The sequence below is a fragment of the Fomitopsis serialis genome (assembly GCF_022376445.1).
Source record: "Fomitopsis serialis strain Sig1Antser10 chromosome Unknown B0H18scaffold_67, whole genome shotgun sequence".
In the NCBI taxonomy this organism is placed as follows: domain Eukaryota; kingdom Fungi; phylum Basidiomycota; class Agaricomycetes; order Polyporales; family Fomitopsidaceae; genus Fomitopsis; species Fomitopsis serialis.
This window is the reverse complement of record NW_025955027.1, coordinates 115,862-138,166: the sequence shown is the minus strand read 5'-3', so window position 1 is coordinate 138,166 and position 22,305 is coordinate 115,862. Positions and strand designations below refer to the sequence as shown.

At 55.1% G+C, this 22,305-nt stretch overlaps 5 protein-coding genes across 5 annotated transcripts; 2 read left to right on the top strand and 3 right to left on the bottom strand.

Annotated features, from left to right (window-relative positions):
* Positions 1-151: 151 nt before the first annotated feature.
* Positions 152-1,368, top strand: B0H18DRAFT_1086363 (uncharacterized protein; the record flags this gene model as incomplete). The annotated part of the gene is made up of 8 exons (XM_048032031.1): positions 152-213; positions 324-343; positions 375-421; positions 478-795; positions 836-879; positions 1,047-1,173; positions 1,237-1,288; positions 1,343-1,368. The coding sequence occupies 8 exons, from the start codon at positions 152-154 to the stop codon at positions 1,366-1,368; spliced, it is 696 nt and encodes a 231-aa protein (XP_047890309.1).
* Positions 1,369-1,655: 287 nt separating this feature from the next.
* On the bottom strand, positions 1,656-7,063 carry B0H18DRAFT_1086362 (pleiotropic drug resistance ABC transporter; the record flags this gene model as incomplete). Its single annotated transcript, XM_048032030.1, has 25 exons — positions 1,656-1,775; positions 1,831-1,936; positions 1,993-2,083; positions 2,140-2,237; positions 2,290-2,366; positions 2,422-2,709; positions 2,769-3,120; positions 3,172-3,305; positions 3,449-3,553; positions 3,606-3,720; positions 3,774-3,890; positions 3,945-4,048; positions 4,104-4,499; positions 4,551-4,766; positions 4,824-5,019; positions 5,075-5,296; positions 5,354-5,449; positions 5,505-5,699; positions 5,749-5,815; positions 5,868-6,109; positions 6,165-6,182; positions 6,239-6,471; positions 6,525-6,667; positions 6,720-6,934; positions 6,990-7,063. 25 exons carry the CDS (start codon positions 7,061-7,063, stop codon positions 1,656-1,658), a joined length of 4,020 nt encoding a protein of 1,339 aa, XP_047890308.1.
* Positions 7,064-9,842: 2,779 nt separating this feature from the next.
* On the bottom strand, positions 9,843-12,504 carry B0H18DRAFT_1023678 (amino acid/polyamine transporter I). Its single transcript, XM_048029650.1, has 14 exons — positions 12,282-12,504; positions 12,087-12,126; positions 11,988-12,033; positions 11,897-11,932; positions 11,706-11,847; positions 11,602-11,653; positions 11,261-11,548; positions 10,968-11,177; positions 10,757-10,907; positions 10,696-10,705; positions 10,545-10,663; positions 10,389-10,457; positions 10,100-10,282; positions 9,843-10,000 (listed from the first exon to the last, which is right to left on the bottom strand). Exons 1-13 carry the CDS (start codon positions 12,389-12,391, stop codon positions 10,191-10,193), a joined length of 1,365 nt encoding a protein of 454 aa, XP_047890307.1. The 5' UTR covers positions 12,392-12,504; the 3' UTR covers positions 9,843-10,000; positions 10,100-10,190.
* Positions 12,505-15,118: 2,614 nt separating this feature from the next.
* Positions 15,119-19,051, bottom strand: B0H18DRAFT_1086360 (uncharacterized protein; the record flags this gene model as incomplete). The annotated part of the gene is made up of 8 exons (XM_048032029.1): positions 15,119-15,653; positions 15,703-15,900; positions 15,960-16,285; positions 17,183-17,477; positions 17,533-18,008; positions 18,058-18,271; positions 18,474-18,889; positions 18,914-19,051. 8 exons carry the CDS (start codon positions 19,049-19,051, stop codon positions 15,119-15,121), a joined length of 2,598 nt encoding a protein of 865 aa, XP_047890306.1.
* Positions 19,052-20,447: 1,396 nt separating this feature from the next.
* B0H18DRAFT_1121858 (pyridoxal phosphate-dependent transferase) lies at positions 20,448-22,217 on the top strand (the record flags this gene model as incomplete). The annotated part of the gene is made up of 10 exons (XM_048034417.1): positions 20,448-20,601; positions 20,657-20,906; positions 20,968-21,054; positions 21,112-21,316; positions 21,366-21,424; positions 21,500-21,570; positions 21,625-21,669; positions 21,725-21,873; positions 21,923-22,081; positions 22,134-22,217. 10 exons carry the CDS (start codon positions 20,448-20,450, stop codon positions 22,215-22,217), a joined length of 1,263 nt encoding a protein of 420 aa, XP_047890305.1.
* Between the last annotated feature and the right edge of the window lie 88 nt (positions 22,218-22,305).

Sequence of the window (22,305 nt, the reverse complement as noted above, 5' to 3'; positions counted from 1 at the left end):
GTATATGCCGACGCAATTGACTCACCACGCCTGGCCTTCACTGGCTGGGTGAGAGGCTTATATAATGGTGGTCACTCGAGCGTGTCTTCACCAGCACTTGTATCTTCCCCACGCCCACCGCGCAGGAAAGTAGTTTACACGAGCCACCATCATGTCTGTTCGACCTGTCATCGTGATCGCTGGTGTTGGCAACGGCACAGGTGCGTCTACTGCGTCCAACTCAAGTGGTTCTGACCTGGTACTGCTGGTAGGTACTGGTGCCGCTACGGCGTGAGTACAGTACTTGCACAGACAGTCTGTGGCCTGATCCGTTCATCTGCCAGCCGCGTCTTCTCCAAGCAAGGTATAGGGTGGCGCTGATCGCCCGAAACAAGGACATCTCGACAAGTTCACCTCGGAACTGAAGCAAGCAGGCGGGGAGGTCAGTCGTCCACCGACCCACCCGACCGCAGACTGATCATGTACTCTCCTTTCCAGGCGCGGCATTCCCCGTCAGGACTACTCGTACGGCGCGGTCATCTCTGTAGTCGAGGGCATCGAAGTACCAATGGCCATCTCCCGAGAAAGCCGAATCCGCGTCGCCCTGTGGAACGCGCCTTCGGGGCGTGGAAGAGCTTCCTGGACATCACCGAACAGGACGTCCACGACTCGGTCGACGCTAACTTCGTCGCGCCGTTCGCGTTCTCGCGCCAGATCATCCTGGCGTTCCAGGAGAACGACCTGAACGAGCTGGGCAAGAGGGGACCCTGCTCTTCACCGGCGCCACGCGAGCTGGAGGGCAACGTGACCACCAGCGTGTTCGCGGCCGGGAAGTTCGCAAGCGCGCCTGAGCCAGAGCTTGAGCAAGGAGTTCGGGAAGCAGAACATCCATGTAAGCTTGTTGGTGCTCTCTTCCCGACAATCAATCTGACGTGTGCTACGCAGGTCGCCCATGTAAGTGGTCCTCCTGAGTCTCCGTTCACGCTTCGGCTTGCTGATTGGAGCCGCCACGGACCCGAAGGCCATCATCGATGGAGGTCTGTTCCACGATACCCCGTCGCTCCCAGGGTTGACACTCACACACCTACAGGCATCCTCACCGACCGATCTCTTACCCGCCACACCGAGCCGGAGGCGCAGAAGCAGTTCGCGGAGAACGCAGACATCCGTCTTGACGCGGAGAGCATCGCGAAGGTAAGCGGCAGAAGAGATGGGTTGCAGGACCGTAGGTTTTGACGTCTTGTGCAATCAACAGAGCTACCTTACCTGGCCAACCAAGACCGCTCTGCATGGACTTGGGAGCTCGACCGTGAGTCCTCGATGCACTCTTGACTGGACTTTCCTGATCATGGTCGATCACCAGTCCGCCCGGCGCACGAGAAGTGGTGAAGGGCATGAAGGAATCGCTGTATCAGTAAATTGCATTGTATTCGAGTCATTGTATCAGTATGCCAGTTCAACTCAACGTTGTGAGAAGTGAGTAGTTGGCCACAAGAGCCCCGGACACTCCACAGAGGTATAGAGGGTTCATCGAGTTACTCACTGTTTCACCCTGTGACTACGTTCATGGGCCGGACATGAAAACTAGATTCGACGTGCACGTAGACTATTATATGGCTAGCAATCTACAAGTACAGTTCATGGGTGCTACCGTATATCCAAAGTTCCTCAATAAGTTACGTCCGAGTGGGCTTTTGGGGCTTCCTCCAGCGAGGTATAGATCGTGATCGTAGCCAGTCAAGAAGCGAGCCAGTCCGTACTCGGCAGAAATAGGTTATTATATAGATGGCGACCACCTGTGCTCGCGGGGGTCAGTCAGACAACGCGAACGAGCAATATGAGTGTACGCACGTTGAAGACCGTAAATCCGATGAAGATGCCGAGACTCCGCCACCGGTTGTCGTAGGAGACGTTCCGGCTTGCCAGGAACTGGTCCGTTGTCCTGTACTGGCAGAAGCTGCATTGCGTCGTGGCATTCGGGTTCGTGAGTAACCGCCGTTCATGTCCATGTACTTGCTCAGATACTGCATGCAGGTCTGGCTAGAGGGAGGGTTGATCTTGATGAACTCCACGGAAGAGCAGGAGATCTGCGTCCTTCCGACGGCTACACATACAAGCCATCAGCCACTGTCAACCTAATCCCATACGCAGTTGACTTACCTTGACCAAGGAAACCATCCACGAAGTACGTGGATGGCGAGATCTTGTTCATCCACACCCACTTGCCGAGTTCGCGGTAAGGCTGAAGGACACCATCACTGTATAACAGATGAAAATGCGGAGCGGCATCGTATAATAGCAGGGACCTACAAGACGATCATGATGGCGAACAGCGCGTTGAAGATCAGCGCTGCGATCTCAGCATTGGGAGCCATTGCTGCTGTAGCCTGTGTACATGCTCTCTGTCAGTATGGTGCCACATACGCAGAAGGAATGACCGACCTGGCCAAACGAAGTGTAGTACAACGGATATATGACGCCAAAGAGCAGGTAGGTGTACGCAGCACGATCCGTCGGGAAGCCAGCGGTCCAGTACCAGCAGACGAAGAACAGCGAGGAGCCGAGGATGTTCCACGGGATCTCGACAAGCAGCTGAGAGGTGATCAGAGCGGACCACTTGTACATGCGGCTGTGCTGCTCGCGAATCTCGAAGATACTGCGCATCTCGAGGAAGGGAACCTGGAGCTGTTCGACGAGGGGCGCTGCAAGGAAGGTGGAGATGTAGATCGACTGCAAGACAAGCATGACGGTCAGTAGTCGATCGCGCGTTGTCATGGAAGATAACCCACAAAAAGCTTGTTCTGCGTTCCCTGAATGGTACTCTGCGACTTCCAGTACGTGAAGCCAATGACCAGAGCGCAGAAAACATTGACAGCCATCTTCGCAATCAGGTATGTCGGATCTCTCCACAAAGTGCGCGCATCCCTCTGGAGCAACGTCGCCAGCTGGTACGCCCAGGATGTACAGTATCTGAGAGGCTCAGGGTCGCCGCTTGCGGGACGGTCAGCGCCGGCCATGCAGATGAAGTCGAGATCTTGATGCAAGTCCTGCGCTTCGGGCGAATGCTTCCAGGCGGCGTGCCAATCTGCCTTCGACATCGCGGTAGCGCCTGCACCGACAACATCCAGGATGTACTCTGCACTGAGGTCCAAATTAGAGAGCATTCCCACAATAACACACCATTGAGCTTACGGGTTCTCGAGGGCCTCGCATCTCCGCGCACCACTATTCTCAAAGTACTTGAGAACGGTAGCTGCGCCAGGACCGAGATCTCCGAAGTACACGGTCTGTCCGCCCTTCTGAAGTAACAAGAGCTTGTCGAAGACCTTTCAGGAAGAGATTCAGCTATGAGCATGTTAGGACGTTGGTGGGATTTATACCTCGAACAGTTCTGCAGACGGTTGATGGATACTACAGTATGGCTTAAGCACCAGGCCAGATGAGACTGTTACTGTACTCACGTGCACACAATTGACTGGCCACTGTCGGCGAGCTGTCGCAAGAAACCAACAATAGCCCATGCACTCTGCGAGTCCAATCCCGAAGTAGGCTCATCCAGGAAGATCAGCGACGGCTAGAAGTCAATGTGTCAGCTTACTCGTAGGTATAATCATGCAATAGACTACCTTGGCGACGAGTTCAACACCCACGGTGGTGCGCTTGAGCTGTTCGCATCCAAGGGTACCCAGAATGGCGTCAGCGTAGGGTTCGAGGCCACACATCCTGATGCATTCCTCGACGCTGAGAAGAGAACAAGTCAGACATCGGCTTGACATATCCGACTTCCCACGTACTATGCCTCCTTCTCCGCGAGTGGTACAGATGCCGGTTGGCGCAGTTTCGCCGAGAATAGAAGAGCCTCACGCACGGTCGCAGACTTGACGTGCGTGTCGGTCTGCTGACAGTAGCCACTGGATCAAGTCGTAAGCCATCCGTCACACACTATCAAACCGTCCAACACATACGTCTGAGCCTGAAAGTCGCGCGGCAGAGGCAACCCGTTGATATAGCGTTGCCCTGTCACGTAGCCTTCGCCGGCGCGCTCCGCGAGAACATTGAGGAGCGTGGTCTGTCAGCACCTATCAGTCGGGCCGCCTCATGTCCACAGCGCGAGAGCAACCCACCTTGCCGGCGCCCGACTCGCCCATCAGGGCCGTGAGCTTACCCGGAGCAACGTAACCTGAGACTTCGTCCAAAATCCTCCGGTAGTTGCCTCCAGACACAGGGACGGTGTAGCACAACCGCTGCCAGGAGAAGACGTTACCCTTGACTGGGGTCTTCTTCACATAGGTGGGTGTCTTCTCGCCGGTGTTCGGGAAGGACATGCGGACCGACGTGTGGGCAGGAACACCCTTCTCCACGTCGCCGCCCTTGGCTGGGCCGTTGGATATGTCCTCCGCCTTTGAGCCTTCCTTGAAGAGGACAGAGGCGGACTCGCCAGAAGAGCCGTTATTGAACTCGGTCAGGAGGACGAGGAGCCCGACGAAGAGGATGCAGAACGCGCATAGAATGCCGAAGTTCTGTTCAAAATTAAGCCAGGGTATAGGGCCCAAACTACGGACTGAACTCACTCGCCACAGGTCGCCAGCGACGAAGCCGTACGCGTCCTTCAGGTATGCCAACCCATTGACGGTAGCGTGTCCAGGCTGCGATCCTTCGACAGCGCATCCCTGATTAGTCAGTGTGATGTTCTCATAGCCCACGCCAGCGGGGATCAGGGTTTCGCATTTGGCATTTAAGGTCGAGAACTCGTTGAGCATGAGCGCCTCGAAGCCGTATTTGAGAGGCTAGATACCATAACACATGAGACCTGGGTAAAAAGCTAGTAAGACGCCGCCACTTACGTTGATGTACGTGATCCATGACAGGGCCGGGATCATCGAGGGTACGGGGATAGGGTAACCGGTGTACAAGACCAAGAAAAGCATCAGGATACCCGCCGCAGCGGTTGCAGGTGCAGGGTCTGAGAATGCGGCTGTTATACTCCGGAAGAAGGCCTTCAACGTGATGGTCATGACGCAAAGAAAAAGCATGAAAATACTGTTGCAGACAACATTAGCACGCGTAGCACTTGAAAACAATCGGCACGACGCACAAAAATTGTCCGGCCGAATCTTGCAGTCCCGCGAGGAAGTACAGGATTGTTGAGAAAAGAATCATCGTAACAAGCGTGATAGGAATGTCGACAAGCGTCAGCGCGAGGGCATCGACGAACGGGTGGTACATGGATGCCCTTGATTGCCGCAGGATGATGGGACGTTGCGCAAACAGGGTCGGGATCTCTGCCATGGTCGAGAGACCTGACCAGACGTACGCACTAGAACATTGGCGTTAGCATCTGCGCACCATTCCGCGAAATAAAGACCAAGCGTACAAGAAGATGACACTGGCCCGCGAGAAGAACGTCGACGTATCGGCCTTGAGCCGGAGATAGATCGTTCCCACGATCAGTGCAAGGATGATGAACGAGCTGTGGGTGCATGCATGAGACCGCAAATATCAATGCAGGGCAAATCAACACATACGCAAGTTCGATGAGCAGAGCAGTCATCGCTCCCGCATGATCTGCACTCTCGATCATGAGCGCACGGACTTGACCAGGGATCGAGAGCATAAGGGGCTGTTCTTGTTGTGTGCGCGAGCGTTCTGAACGGACGCTCTCAAGATATGCCCTCCGCAGCTCAGGCTTGGCCACGTAGAGCTGCGGTACTGCTCCATGTCTGCCCGTTCATGTGCGAGATCTCCGAGTTCTTGAAGTAGTCAGCGAACTCGATTGCCGTCCGTGGCGCCAGCAGACTCCGGCCAGGGTGAGGTATCCGACCATTGGGATCAGTCACTGCAGTATATACTTCAGCATTGATAAAAATGAAGACAAGTATGCGACTCACCGGCAACGAGGAAGTCGGCTGTTGTCTGGCGGTTGGCAGGCTCATACCCCATATCGATGAAGTACTGTCGTGCCCTGTTCGCCGGGCCGAAGTATGCCATGCGTCCCTCATAGATAACGCAGACCTTGTCGAAGTGATCGTAGAGCTGCTCTCCGGCCTGATAGATCGAGACCACGGTCGATATTCGTGTCACATCAGTAACCGTCCGAAGAGCTCTGACGAACTCGAGCGCAGTCGATGAGCTGTAGTAACCCGTCAATTGTTGCCTGAGCAGGAGAAGGGGGCATATTTGCTTACTCAAGGCCTCGTGTTGAGCTGCAAGGCGGAAATGAGCATCCTAAGAATAACACACGAAATATAGATTGACGCACTTATCCCAGCACGTCAGGAGGCTGCGCGTAGCAAGGGTCTCGCTGATCGAAACTCGCTTCTTCTCACCACCGGAGACTCCTCGGATGGAGGCGTCGCCCACCAGGGTATCCTTTACATGCCGGAGCCCGAAGACGGACTTGAGAACATCAGTCATGACATCAACGTGCCTCTGTCGTGTCGTAGCGTCAAGCTGCCCGTAGGGCGTGCGTGTGACGGACGCAAACTGGAGTGTCTGCTCGACCGTCAGGTCGGAAAATGCAGGTCGTCCTCAGGGCAGTACTGAACGTCGCCACGGCAGTACTTCTCGACATCCCGGTGCGACAACGAGTCGTAGAACACGTCTCCTTCAACGGCATGGTAGTCGCCTCGTTGGTTGGCGAGAGTACGCAAGAGCGTCGTGCAACCTGCGCCTGGTCTCCCTAGGACAACTGTGCCGAAGGCTCAGAACACGGAGAACAACATGATGAATATGAAACCCACGGAGCATCTCGCCTGGCCGCACAACACCTTCGAACCCACTGAGAATATCCCGGGTTGCTGGATGGCGCATGTGCTGGATGCCTTGTATCCAGTTGACAGGATTGAGGGTCGAACCGAATGTTGACTGAATCGCGGCCGACTCGCCAAGGCCGACTACCCGCAACTTCTCAAACAAGACACCAAGCTCCCTGCGCTTGACGTCCGAGCGATCCAGTCTGGCGAACGAGATAGGTGAGCTGAAGTTGGAACGTGTAAGACAGTGGTACTCACTTGTCTACTACGTCCCGTAGACTGGACTCAAAGTCAAAGCCCTCATCTCCTGGGGCGAGTGTCGACTCTTGCATGGAGTAAGATGTCGACCCGCTGGGCTGCCTCTGGTGTCTGCCTGCAGAGTAATCAGCGGGTATCTTGTCTGGCGTGGGCAGCAACTCCGTTGCGTCGCCATCGACGTCCTGCTGCCGACGAAAGATAGAAAACAAAGCCATTAAAAGGGAACGAGAGGGAGTGTACCGATGGGTGGTGGAGGCAACGAAGAAAGCATCAGCAGGCGCCGGGGTGTTAGGGTCATCGGATGGGGGCGCACTGCTGCTGCCCACAGGGGGGAGGCAGTGCGGGTTGCGCTGTCGACTCATCAGCACTTGTGGCGGCGCGGCTGATGTGCCAATTGATGGCGTTTGATGGCAGTGGGCAGCAGGCAGGCGCGGGGGGGTATCCAAGGGTATCCAGGAAAAGAGCGTGGTCTTTGAGTTGGGCGGTTTGCCACGACGATGCGCCCGCTGGCACCTGGGAGAAAACGCGGCGCGGGGTCGCCACCATTATTGCACGACAATTCTGGCGAGATGCCAGTCCTGCGATCAGATCTCGACCGTCCTCGGGAAGCGTGGCAGAAGCGGTGCTAATCTTAGCATCGTTACCCGTAATCGTTGCACACGTGACTGCCCAGGGCGTACGCTTGGTATGCTTCCGGTCCAAGACTGCGGACAAGGTCAGACAAGCTCCCAGTGGCCTTATTAGAGTCGCAGCTTTCCTCCGTGCTTTCCAAGTTATGTGGGCGATTTCTGCCTCAAACAGGATCATTGGCAAGCCTCCGAGCGATTGACATGGCATCGGAACTATGTTGGCGCTGTATGCCTACGTCGCCAACGTCGCACAACTGCGTCCACAGTCCACAGTTGCGTGTCACAGGCTGCGTGACCGCGAAACGAAATCGCCGGTGCCATAGTTTCCGCGTGAGGATATTCGACCTGGTTGAAGTTGTAGTATGACTTGAGACTCGATTTGTTAGGCTCGCATGGGTACAAGGTTTGGAAGCAAGCGTGGGACCACAGTAACAGCCATTGGCGCGAAAGACTGCCCGCAGGAATGTCGTCTATAGATATTGACCAGTAATGCGGCTTCGACAGATCCACACTTGACGATCGCAGGGTATGAGAAGATCTTCCCCGAGAGGCCGATTGTAATCGTGTGAGAGAGGACGCCAGCATGACTCAGGTTATGTGTCCTGCGATGTTCGTTTCACGGAATGATAAGAATGAGTGCATTCGTCGCTGCGCCCAGGACGCCAGAGGACCGCCTGCGGACACCCCGGACTGTGACATCGATGGCGCTCTGGCCTTCTGCGCCGCAAGTAAACCAGGTGAGCGCACAGCACGTCGCAGGGCAGATAGTAAGCGCATGAGAACCGATAGGCGTTGCATTCAACTTGTGGCCACGTTGTTGGAGACAGTGCGGGGAACACACGCGGATATTTATGGAGGGTCCAGTTTTGCCGTCTTGCCTGCAAGGACACTTGAACAGACATGTCCAGGATTAGGCTATGATAGAAACATACTAGTCCAGCCTCCAGAGCCTTGCCAGGGTGACTAGATGTGCATGTGGTCCATTTCTGCGCGGCCATCAAGCTCAGATACCAAGCACTAGACCCAGTCACCGGAGCAGGGACTTTCGGGCAATAGTAGTACACAGCTCGGAACTCGAGAACAGCATGAGACCAAGCAGCCAGGCGCAAATTTGCAATCCGCAGTCGGTGTCACAGCAGAGCCATTGGATGTCGCAGACTTGAGACAGGGGCACCGAGTCTCGCAGGGTCGCACCACATACTTCCGGGGACTCCAAGTGACAGGGGCAAGCTGAGCCATGACGCGATAGAGGTGGCGACAGAAGCAAACGTAGGGAGCAGCCATGGAGAAGAGTGAGAACGGAAAGTCGCCAAGCGCGTTCCGTAGAAAGATTGAGGAGTGGATGGAGGCCGAGAAGGAGCAGACACGCGCTTGTTCCACAATAGAGCCGGCCCAAGGCTTGCAGACCGATGGTGGTAGTCTGGTATCGAAGCGAGTGGTGGTATGCTGAGCCAGAAGCTCACGACCACAGCGAGATCGCAGGCCTGTCGGTAGAAACTTGGCGTAGACGCGGTCCATAGCATAATGGGACCCTGACATTTCAGAGACGTCCGTTATAATAGATTTGATTGAATTCACCGGATAGCAGCAAGCAGCAGGTAACAGAGTATCCTTGTAGATGTCGCCTGACCGCCGCGGTCAGATGGGAAATAAGAGTGTCTTCAGTGGAACCAGGAGATGACACACCTCCGCCTCGATATATGCTGCGCCTCCAGTGAGGTGAGGATCTCGAGTGATGGACAACACCCGTGAGGGTCCTAGTACACCTTCGTTCCGGGTCGACGTGCGCATACAGGCGCTCCCAGGCGAGGTCTTCAGCACGTCGCAACGAAGTGATGTATGCCTCTCATATGTAGCATCGAGCGCATATAGCCATCATAATGTAAGACTGGTGAAAGTACTACACGCGACAATGCTCACCAGTGTAGCAACATGTTTTGCGAAAGGAGTCTGGAGGTCCCACGACCTTTCGGAGCGCGGTTCACTGACGAGGCAGTAAAAGCCTGGTCAGCATAGCCCAAAATGTCACAAGAAGTCCCACCATGTCTCCATTGCGTCAGAGCAACAAGTGAGGAGCGAGGAGAGGAGGACTCCACATCGACTCAAAGAGCCGACCGTTACACGCCACGCAAACGCGCTATGTCACGATCACGTGACACGGCGAGATAACCCGTCACCCCGCATACAACTGGCTGTCTCAGTCAGCATTCTTTCCTCAAATCTCTACAACTGCAAGGGGTTGTCGCGCAGTCGGACAGTAAGTAGTGTGAATGTGCACCGGCTCGAAAGAACACCTCGGCCCTCACAGGATGGTATCACATGGTCAGAGGCGACTGAAAGCATTGTTACCCGGATAATTCCCCGACGTCTTACCTAAAACACCTCGTATTCCGGTCTTAGCCGTACTGTCAGTACGATGTCGACGTCAGACCATGCTGCGCTACTAAACACTCGACAGACGTTGTCGATGTCGCGTTCGTAACCTTGAGATAGGCGGTGTCCAACCACTCGGTCTAAAGAGGTATAATCGGCGAATCGTACAAGAATTATACATACTGTAAGTAGCATCATCTTAGATAGAGCCCTTTCCGTCGCTGCCTTTCTCGGGCTCGACTACCGTTGCTGCGATTGCGGGGTCCATCACGTCGACCCCAGTTGCTTCCGCTGGACGTTCAGAGTTAATACATCCTAGTGCAAAACACAACCAAACTTACCAGCGATCTGCTTGACCGGGCCCGTGAACCATTTTCTCGCGCTGATGACCCAGAACCAAGACTATACGTGACGACGATGCCCACCGCGACAATCGCGTAGTTTAGCGTCTGTGAATCACGGGGTTCTCTCGGGAAGGATGAACGCGATCGTGATGAAACAGATCCAGAGCACTGCGGCGGTCGCGATGGGAAGCGAAACGCCCGAGGTGAACGGCCCGCGGACGAAGCGTGAGCGTAGATGACGCGCAGCGCGATTGGGATACCGTACGAAATGTACAGTCCAATGGTCGCGATACTGGTTGCGGCGGAGAAGGCGACCGAGCTGCCCAGACTCGGCAGACCCAAGATAAGCTGAGCGTGCACGCCAGCCAGACTTGACACAGAAGTCAGCGAAGAGAAGGGGAAAGACAGGGAACGGTCGTACCAGTCCGGATCGGCGACTTGCGCTTGACGTCGACTTTGTGGAAGAACGTGTGCCCTGGGATACCGCCGTCACGCGCGAAGGCGTACATCATGCGGCTATTGGATGTGATAGAGAACGTCCCACACCAGAACATCGAGCCAATGACAATGACCTATCCAGCGCCATTCCTTGCTAAGCCGTCGGAACATAACAGCAAGGGTTGCTGACTCACCATCAGGACGATGGCACCCTTCTCCCCAACGGTGTCGAGGAATATCTGGGCAACCGGTTCGCCCGTCGCACTCCCGACGGTGTTGGTAAGGTCTTGGATGGAGAACAGCAGACCGAGGATGAGGAACCACCCGAGCACCGCAGACACACCGATGGCCATGACGATACCAATAGGCCCAGACATGGCAGCGTTGTGCGTCTCCTCCGTCATCTGTTCACAAAACATGTCAGCGCGCTCAACGACTGGCGCGCTTTGGATCACTCACATGAGCACTAGCGTCGAAACCTACGCACATTAGTCGCGCGTGCAATGCAATAGGTGGGTAAAATACCTGTCAGTGTGTACTGCGCCATCAAGATGCCGACAATGACGACGTATGCGGGACTGGCTCGCTGACTCCAGCCGGGGCCGTCGATGCCTGTGCCATCGACGAACGTCTGAAAGACGAAGTGGGCCGATTGGTGTGACGGTGCTGCAGCGAGGACCGCTATGATGAGCGCGACAGTCCCGATTGCATGCCACCACACGGAGATATTGTTGAGGTAGCGCAAGAGGTGCACACCGAAGGTGTTGATGAGACCCTGGGCAATGAGTACGGCGGCGTATATACCAATGTTCGTCTTTGCCGGGGGACGAACGTGGTGTCGAACGTCGCGAGCGTGGAAATGAAGGTCGCGCAAGCAAAGCTGGCGCACATAGCGTGAGCAAGTAAATATTCGTACAGTGAATGAAGCGCACCTGATACCGGTTGTCACTGCCACTTGGCCGAGCAGGTTGAACCAACCTGTTATCCAAGACGCAAAAGCGGCATCCTCGGGCTTGCAGAGCATAGCTGCCCAGAAGTAGGGACCACCGCTCGTCGGATGCGCACTGCAGACCTCTTCGACCAATTTCAGTCCACAAGCCTACGGTGCAGCTTGTCGACGCACCTGCCATGGCAAGACCTACACACATCGTGAAGCATGCTGCAATATGAGTGTCAGTGGATGCAGTTCGACGCGCACATGCTATTGTTCATACCGACAACAATCCAGCCCCAGACCATTACAGCAGGCCCTCCAGTGTTCTGTCCATTGCTCAAACAAGTGATACCAAATGCGACCTCGGAATGCTACTCACAAGACCATATGCGAACAGAGAGCTGACCCCGGTGATAACACTGATGATCGAGAAGGATACGCCGAAGTTCTGTCAGTGTCAAGGGTCAATCACACGAACCATCGAAGGAAGCAAGAGGTTCACCTGCAGCAGTCCCAGGTCCCGCCTATGGCAGAAAATAAACAACCTCGACGTCCACCACTTTCTGCCACTCACTTGAGCTCCTGCTTGTAACCCATCCTCGCGAGCTCGGCCTCGTCGATGTCACCGTCCATGACCGTGTCCGTAGCGATCCTCACGTCTTTCGCGCTCGTTCTGTCCGTCATGGTCGCAGTCAAGAAGCGCAGCGCCCCGTCTGCTGCTGGGATTGGGAAGAGCCATCGCGCCCGTGGAACCTTGGCGGAAGATAAGGCAGCGCGGACGTAGGAATCGAGATAGCCGCTGGGAAGAGCCGAGGAGCGATCGTGCAGGCGCCCGTTTCCTTCTCATCCGTCCCGTGCCGCGGCCGGCCTGCTCAAGTTGAACCAAGTCCGCGACGATCAGGAGGACAGCCTGCAGGTATTAGTCTGCGGCTGCCTGGCAGTAAGTTCGAGCTCACTGCGAAGGGCAGCGGCTCTAGTCATCGTTAACGCTGTAAATCTTTCGTGAGGCGGCGTCCTATCAATGGTGGCTTATCGGGGATGGGGGCAAGCGAATAGGCCATACAGCATGGTCCACTGTCAGCGGGTATAGTTGGATTCCGGCGGCTCGACATTGTAAGTAGGATATGTGCGGTCACTGGTGTCCAACCTCCTACACTATAAGTATTGGTTTCTCGCACGCATCAAATATTAATGCCTCGCGTACCGTTCTAAGGCCTCCGCAGCGACGAGAAGGAAGCCGCATTGACAACGACTTGCTACACTAAAAGAACTTAAGTAGTTGAGACGGCCGCTCCGCCTCTACAGGCTTGTATCACTGCGGAGAAACACGCTGCGCATGTCTCCAAGACAATATTATGGCGTCTTTAGCAATCCATCACTTACTCGAACGTCAAGGTAGCCGATCTGTAGTATTCCATGTTCATCATTCATATCTGAGCATTTGATACCTATCGCACCGATGTGCATTCATTCTGCAGCCTTTGGGACCGTCTGTGCGATTCAGAGCCGCCAACATACCGGCCGGTCGGGCTATTGATGCCCAATATAATGTGACTATGACATAACATCGAAAAGGCAGACAATTGTCAGCGAGGGTCAGACAATGTTCAGGTTCGATAATACGTACCAAAGCCAGTAGGGAATTATAAGCAAAACATTGCATCGATGCAATGTAGTTTAGGGGTATATTCGTGCATGAGAGAATGGAAGCGAAGAGGGACGGAGGCTGGGGAACGACTGAGTTGAAAGAAGATAGGCTTGAAGGCGACGACTCGGAGTGAACTTGAACAAGGGCAGCGAGGGTACAGTGGACTCCGATGAAAGCCGGTTCGTCAGGCAAGGCAGAGATGGCGACAGAACCGAAACAGCGAAGTGGCAGAGTCCGTCCGTCGAGCCCGAGAACACTTGAGTGAGCCATACGACTATGCCAGCATGGCACTGAGTGCTGATAGGTGACAGCCAGCAGCAGACAGATGAGCCATGGCATAGCGAGTCGAATCCGCGAGATGATCAAGTGCTTAATATAGCGTCAAGATATGTTGAGAGAGCGAGGGAGTGACAATCATGACGGCAAGTGAGCTATCCAGCTCACCTCCGAAGTCGATTTATATGATAGTGCGTACTGAAAGGTAACAAGGAACGATTATTAGCTTGTTGACTCTGAATAGCTCGGGGTGCATTGCTTGACTATCAAGGCATCAGCTCATAAACGTAGCTACTGTGAGAAACATGTACTTACCTTTAATCGTTTCTCGCAGTTGAGCTTCGACGCTGGACTCGGAGTTGGCGAGCACGCGCTGCGCGTTGTTCCTTGAGACGCGCCACGGAAAATGGATCGACGTGGACAGTTGATGAGCTCGACTTGCTATCAAGGGCTTTAGTTCCGAACACTTGTCTGGGGCAAAGCCTAGACCTACAGCTGGTGGTGCGACTATTGAAGTCGTGCACAATAAGAAATCACGTACGTGCTCCATCGTGCAAGGGTGTCTTTGCGCCATTTCTTGTCCTCGGAGAGACAGCAGAGTATCATTAAGGATTCAGACCCTGTGTATGCGCCGTCATGAATCAGCAGCTTGAGAGTCGGACAGAGGGCTGGCTAGCAGTTCCTCGTACATATCCAGCAAGTGTCGTAGTTCGCTTTTCTCACTACATAGATACGTCCGTGAGTATTAACACCACAGTAAGGTAAAGATACGCAGGCATGCAGTGCATATACGCACTTGGTGTAATGTATATGCGCTAGATAGCATATACTTATGGACAACGCGGCGAAGATATGGTGTGTTACAATAGACTCACTTGGAAGGTAGATACTTGCAACCAGTACTCATGCAAAGCTCAGCTATCCATGAGCCTCAGATTTGGGGGCCCTAGGCCTATGTAAGTGTTTGCCAGTGGACTCTGAAGTCGGCGATTAGGGTTGTGATGGCAGTGATTTGGGCTTGCCTCTCACTCCAGATCTTGTTGGAGATTGCATTTTATTTGTATAATTTTGAGCCCACTTCGGTGCAGAGACGACAAAGGTTGGATAAAGCTGTGATGAAGGTAAGAGGTAAGTTACGAAGCCGGCGACCATGACGCGACTTGACGCGACACGACGCGACATCCATGTCATGTGACCGAGATTCACGCTCCGGGCGATCTTGAGTTTGACCTCGCCGTCGTCGTGCCTTCACATCCTGCACCTGTTTCTCGGCCATGTATTGCACGGAGCATGCCACAGCGAGACACGGACCACTTGTCGACGGTCCCTAATCATCCTGACCTCAGCCTTCGCTCAATACCATCCCAAGTACAATTCACGTAGTACCAACTTGAATCCAAGGCAGGCTACGATTACATGCATAAGACTAAGGACACAGTTCCGCACTACTAATATACTTTGATGTCTGCCAAAAGCTGAGCTTCCGCTCAAAACGATACGTCTTCAAGCTTACCGTCCTCCTCCTCCTGGCCCTCTCTCAGGTCCTTCTCCTCCTGTTCCTTCAGCTGTGTCCCTGCCGCGCCCTTCAGCCCGGCGGTCGCCAACCCAGGCCCGCTAGCCGTCACGAGCACATCCCCGACCGCCGCGCCCACGTTCTCCACGCTCGCGCCTGTGTCCTCCGCCACTGATCTGGTGTCCGGCCCGAACTCGTTCTCCACGCGCACACCAGCCGAATCCGCCACCGCCGACTTGACCTCCGTGGTGCCCGCGACGTAACCGTCGGAGGCGGTGTCCCAGGCGTTCGACATGGAGCTCAGCGTCTGCGTTGCGGGCGTGGTCGTCGGTACGACGTGCGAGGCGATCCATGCGCCCGCGAGTCCCGCTGCGGAGGTCACCGCCCCTGTGACGCCCCCGACGGCGGAAGCGAGTGTGCCTGTGCCTGCCGCGCTAGTGGACGCTGCTGAATGTAACGCGTCAGGAATTGGAAGGGGGGCGTCCGTCGGCGGATTGCCCGCTGAGTAGCTGTCTTGTGAGGTTAGCCCCCGTAGACGCTGGCGAATTGGGTACGCACTCGGATGTAGACTTCCGAACGCTCTGCGCTACGTTTGCCGAGTCCTCTCGCATGCTCTTTCCGAGCTCGTCCGCCACAGCCTCTATACCCTCCTTCAACAAGCCGTGGTGTACGAGGATCTCTTCAAACTGCGTCTGCAGTTTCTCGAAAGGCGACCCTTGCACTGTGACACCTTCCGGCAGGGTGATCCTCACGTAGCTATCACGGCGTGGGGCCTCAGTCAGAAGACGGTGCGCGATGAAAGTCGAGCAGCTCACCCTCCGACTTCTCCTCCAATCTCGGGCGTGAACACATACACCCTCTCGTCATCATTTATTGTCCCGAAAGTCGTCGTCTTGAACAAAGGGAATGCAGCGCCCCCGACCGTTAGCGTCAGCAACGGCTGCTGGCTGGTTCCGTTCGCAGACGGTGCTGCCGGCGCAGAGACATCCGACGACTTCGTCAGCATGAGGATGAGGTCGCCATGAGCCAGTTCCGCAGTCGTTTCGCCGAGGACGTGAGTGGCGACGCAGTCAGGGACGGAAACTAGGATTTCGGCTGACTTGTCTGTTGCTCCAGACATATCGCCTGCGTTGTATATGCTCTTACGTAGTATTTTGTCGACAAGATGGTTGAAGATGGTGGTAGAGAAGAGAGCGTGGAATACCGGGAACACGAAGCGAACGCGGTGCAAGTGCTTGCTCCACTCACATCGAAACCCTAAATTAAGGATTTTGTCGTCATAACGTCCTAACCCTAGTTCAGGAGTGAGAAAGTAAGAGATACCTTCTCGGAATCAAGGTAGGTTTTGGGTACAAAAATCTCAACGGCCGCTGAAACTCGAAGGCCGTTCAAATAGTCGCTCTGATAATTAATCGAAGTGAGTCAATGGCTTATCCTAAACAGTTAACCCGTACCGAGCGAAGATCATTCTCGCTGCCGCCCGCAGGTACGTCCGATTCAGCCGCCTCGCCGCTGATCGCGAAGCTCACCCGCCGTGAACAGATATAGTACGCCTCGTATATTTTAGCGTATCGCGCAAACAAAGGCACACTATATCTCACGTACGCGGGTCCTCCATGCTGCTGTTTAGTAGCTGACACATTATATTTCACTAGAAGTCTGTCAGACTTCGAAGCTTCGCATCTGCCCCCTCTCTCCTTGTTTTCATTGTTTCTTATCATGTCCGATCTGTACTACTATTGTAGACTGCTTTTCCGTATTCTTTTGTACAGTAGGCTACATCCTCTCGCGCCAGCGATACATCGCACGTGGGTAGCGCTCGGCCGAGCGCTTCCCGTTTGACGCAACCCGAGTCGAGTGACAGGTGGAGGCGAAGTGCGACCGTACATTAGTATGCTCCACAGGCCTTTTGTCCGAACTGGGAGCCTCCTAGAACGTGTATACGTCTACATCGCTCATATCCCCCTCTGCGAATGCCATTGACTTGAAATGTGATCATCAGCAAAGGAATAGAATGATTGGCCAGCGGAGAACGGACCTTCATCCCAATGATCCTTTCATCATCGATCATGAATCCAGAGTACTGGAACTTGCCTGACCGTGTCGACGCTGCGTAGGGCAGGGACGTAACCACGTCCTCTTCAAAGACCGCACCAGCCGGGACACACGAGGAGTCGGTGACGAGCTGGTACTGGTTTCGGTCTCCGTCCGACATAACGGTGTGGTCGATCCGCTTGGGATGGACGTTGAAGTCGAGTACGCAGATCGTCGACTCCAGCACCGGCCACGTGTTGAAAAATGGCGGAAGCGCGACGCGAGACCCGTGCACGTATCTATAGCGACGCCCGTTCAGTGATGACCGCATCGCGTGCAACACCGCACACGCACCTGAGCCACTGGAAGTTCACGTTATGCTCCAGGAACCGCGTGTTCTTCGGCCCCCACGCATCCCAGCCATGCACGCTCCACGGGCGCACCTCTCCCTCCCGCGGGAAGAACGACAGCAAGAACCTGTTCAGCACAAACATGTGGAACCGGGGCCCACGCTCGCCGTAGTGGAGCGACATCAGATGCACCCGGCTCTCGCGCGCGGTGCCGAACGCACGCCCCGGCGTCTGGTACCGCACGAATGGGCCCGAGTGCGTCGCGAAGTGGTGCGGCTCGTGCCCGACCCGGAGAGGGGGCAGCCGCAGCGTCGCGACGTGCACGGACGTGTCGCCCGAGGGCGACGCAGGGTCCGGCCGCCCATTGAAGCTGTATAGCTCGATCGTGCCCGCGCCGGACGTCGCCGTTATCATGTAGGTGCGGTTTGAGAGGAAGGAGAAGTCCCAGGTGCTCGCAGGCATACTGTCGCTGGTGTGTCTCTGCGGAGCGTGAGATAGGCATGCAGGAAGAGAGTAGAACGCGACGTACGACGATCATCTCGGCAGTGTGCCAGTTCCAGATGATCAGCCCCGGCCCGTGCATCCAGAAGAACATCCCGACGACATCGTCGACGATCTGGATGAATGAACTTCCCAGGTCGGATGGTATCGGCGACACGAGCTCCGGCAGCGCAGCGTGCGGGTGTCGTGCATTCGTGCTGATCGTACGGAGGTACACCTTAATCCGGGTCTGAGAGTTTTCACTATGGCACAGTGTCAGCGGATCATCATTGAGACGTCACGAAGACCTCTAGCAACAGCCAGCGGCCGCTGGGTATAAAGCCCGAGCTCGGCGGCCATGGACGCCGGTCGCTCTGGAATGCGGTGCACAAGGTCCGAGTGCGCGCGACACATGAGCAGCTATGGGCATGGTTCCGAAACCTTACGCAGCGACCGAACACTCACCCGTTCTCCGCGTCTACGAACGCTATGAGGTCCTGTGAGGGGTCTATTGCGAAGTCCCTCGTCGCTACTCCGATGTCCTCCCGAACCAAGCTCCGTGCACGCTGGGAACGCGTTGGGAGCCACGTCGCGTTGAGGTGGTGAGAGCCGGGTCCATAGAGCGGCCCTCCGCTCATCATCGACTTGGCGAACACGCCGTCGACAAGCTCGTATGCTTGACAAGCACCTGGGACCGAGACCGCAAGACGGCTTGTCCAGTCCAACATCCGCCATCGCTTTCTCCGGTCGAGTAGGAGCGCAAGGCGTTCAGCTGTAGTGAGGTTGACACCTATGCCGTCCACGAGCCCGTCTGCGGCCAGTTCGATCTTGTACTGCAGCTCGAGGGAATGTTTGATCACGTCGCTGAACGCCCTGCAAACCTTCGGAGGGGGTCAAATTCGAACAGGCGGGAGTGCACTCCAACTGCTTACCACCCTGCAGGCCAGCAAGTCCTTGCAGTCGAGGTTTCTGAGGATGGGGATTACGATTTCCACTGGCAAGCAGAATATCCGAGACGTTGGGTAGAGCGAAGGGAGCATCATGGTGGCAGAGAGCAAGGCGGGGTGGGTGAGAGTCGGAGCGGGTGGGATGTTGTACGAGCACGGTACAAAAGTACCTCGCATGTAAGTTCCGAGATGATAGACCGACCAATGACTTTTGCCGCGAGCCTATATGTTCACATGCCCGGTCAATTGCGTCACGCGAAGGCTGCGCTCCTAAACAGAAGGCGCTGTAGACTGGCGTCATTCCCACTCAGCGTTCGGGCTATAGCACTTACAGTTCACTCCTACTCGGATCGCTGTCAGTAGTAGTAGACCCCGGTCCGGATCCGGCAATGCAAATCAACTGGATTTGCCAGGTTTCCCTGTTACTCGAGGTAGAGATCGACTGTGATCACGGCCAGCTGGATGTTATGACAAGTACCGTCAGCCCCAGCCCCTCCTCCCACCCGAGCTGAACTTGAAAAGAAACAGCAAAATCACAGCACCAGTGTCCAGATGATGGTAGGACTACGGATGAGCAATATCCAGCTACGGAGTTTCGTAACGGCCCACTGAACCAAATACAGCAAAACACACACCAGCCGCGTTCCGTCAGTTGCACAGTCAAGTTTTACATCACGACTTGATGCATGACACTGGTACTACTTCTCTACAGTCGGCGACGGCTCAACAAAGATACAAATAATGCTTTGACACGAAGCTGGGACGAGTGTGCAACGAATGTGTGCTGCAGACCGATATGTTTGTCAAAAATGTCTCGTCGGACCAGGCAGACCAGACTACGTTTGACGCAAGATTCAGCGATGAACAAACGTGGCAAGTGCTTCTTCTGGATGTAGCCTCAGAGACCTGATATTGTCACTTGGTTGCACAGTGCACATGGATGTCTTCCCCACGATGTCGGTTGACAACATGATGTCGCAAGAGCCGGTGCCGTCGTGCATGGAGACGACATGTCTCGTGTGTCTGCCGCTCCGTTAAGTGATCTTATGGGCTATGGATGCGAGCTCCAAATATTTGATACAGACACGTTGGGAAGCTGGTACGTGTCTCATAATGTGGCGTCGTATGCCAGTCAACAACACCGTACATGCTCACGCCCCGTTGCCGGCTAGCAGCGCAAGCGGCTCGTAGTCGGCTCGTACGCATGGGTGACGTACATGCCATGTCGGTGTGAACTCAATGTGAACACGGCTTCAGTGTGTGAGAAGTGGAAGCTTAATTTCCACCCCAAGAGGCATGCTAGGCACCGATAGTTCGTAGATGAACCATAACGCTTCTCGCTTTGTATAGACCGTCACCAGGTCAGATGTGATTGCGCAAAGTCTGCCAGAACAGGTCCATGAGCTGCCGTGGCGGTCCTCCAGAGGCGCCAGGGACGGATGTGCATCGTAGGTCCGATCGAGACGCGGACCACAGAGCTGACCTGCCTATTATGCTCGACAGATCCTCAGCCTCCTTCTTCAGCCAAGGTCGTCCAACCCTCACGAGATACGCGCACCATGGAGTACCAACGAGAGTGTCCACAGTTCGGCCGCGCGATGCGCTCCTATTTGGACTCGAACCGGGATTTGCGAACCTCAACCACGGTAACTATCACCACTGCTCAAACTCTGAACATCAGTACTGATATTCATCCGTCAGGTGCCCTTGGATCCGTGCCGCGCCCAGTCGCCCAGGCGTGCGAGAGACTGTCCACGCAGGTGGAGGCGAACCCAGATCGCTTCATGTGGTTCACGTACTGGCCCGCATTGGACGAGGTCCGTGCGTCCGTGGCGGAGCTTATCGGCGCGCGTCCGGACGAGTGCGTGTTCGTCCCGAATGTCTCGCATGGCGTCAGCACCGTGCTGAGGAACTTCGAGTGGTGCGAAGGTGACGTCGTCGTGATCAGTGTGTTTCGCCGCTAGTGGGACTCCGGACGTGCCAGGTACTGACTTACGTGACAGCCATTGTAGCTTCAACACGATCAATGGCATAGCGCACAACATGTCCGACATGCCGCCTCACCCAGCCGTCTCCGAGTTTCCTTTGCACTTCCCCGAGTCATACCATCGTTGTTATCACGCTTCCGCGAACATCTGAAGTCACTGAAAGCGAAGCAAGTCGAAGGTGCAAAGATGTTCGAAGAACAAGATTGTCGTCGTTATGGATAGTGTGCTCCCTACTCCGGCTGTTCTGATGCCTGGAAGAGATGGTGGCGATATGCAAGGAGGAAGGCGCATGGAGCCTCGTGATGCCGCTCACTCCATCGGACAAGAGATGAACCTCGACTTGACGAAGGCTGCACCAGACTTCTGGATTTCGGTAGGCCAGTAGGTGATTCAAGCGGTATATGTTGACCTGGCATCCTCAGAGCTGCTCCAAATGGCTGTACGCTAAACGTGCTTGCGCGGTCTTGTACGTTCCCAAGCGGTGCGTGTGCTGGATCCACTAGGACCTCGCCGCTCACCGGGATGCAAGCTAGGAATCACCACATAATCAAAACAGCGATCCCACAGGCCTCAACTACCAGAGAATGAAGCTGACCCAGACGCGCACCCTCGTAGATACGTTCAAGTGTAGGTCGCACTTCACTACGCGACACGGGCGTTGCTAACATAGGCTTCTCTCAGGGCCTGGCACATCGGATATGCTGACGCCGCTCAGTATCAAATCTGGTACGTATCTAATGCGATGGGGGACACACCGCCTCATCTGCTACGAACGGCATAGCCTTGCCTTCCGGGCCTTCCTGGGGGCGAAGAGAAATCAATGCCTACTGCCACCATCTCGCGCTTGCCGGGGGCAGACGCATGGCCGAGATCCTCGGGACGAGCATGTTGTACTCAGCCAAGGACGAGGAAGAGTACAATCTCAACATGGTATGTACTAATCTATTGTCAGATATTACTGCGCGTAATTGTTCGATAGGTCAATGTCGAACTCCCGATACCCTCGGCGATACACATGTCGTGGGAACTCATGGTCGCGTTCCAAGACAAGCTCATCAACGAGCACAATACGTACTCGACGCAGTTCTACCATAACAACAAGTGGTGGACGAGGCCGTGCGCTCAAGTATTCAACGAGGTAAATTCTTTCTGTCTGTCCCGTTGGATCATCATCTCAATCTGCCCCGTAGCTGGAGGATTTCGAGAGGTTAGGAAAGGCGTTGGTGGTTGTCTGCAAGGAGATCACAGAGAAATTCGGTGAACGTCAAGACTAAACATATCCGAGGGATGTTGATGAAGCTATGGAACGTGGTGATGCAGGTTCACATGTCTTGACAGCTCAGGCTCAAAATCGAATAGCAT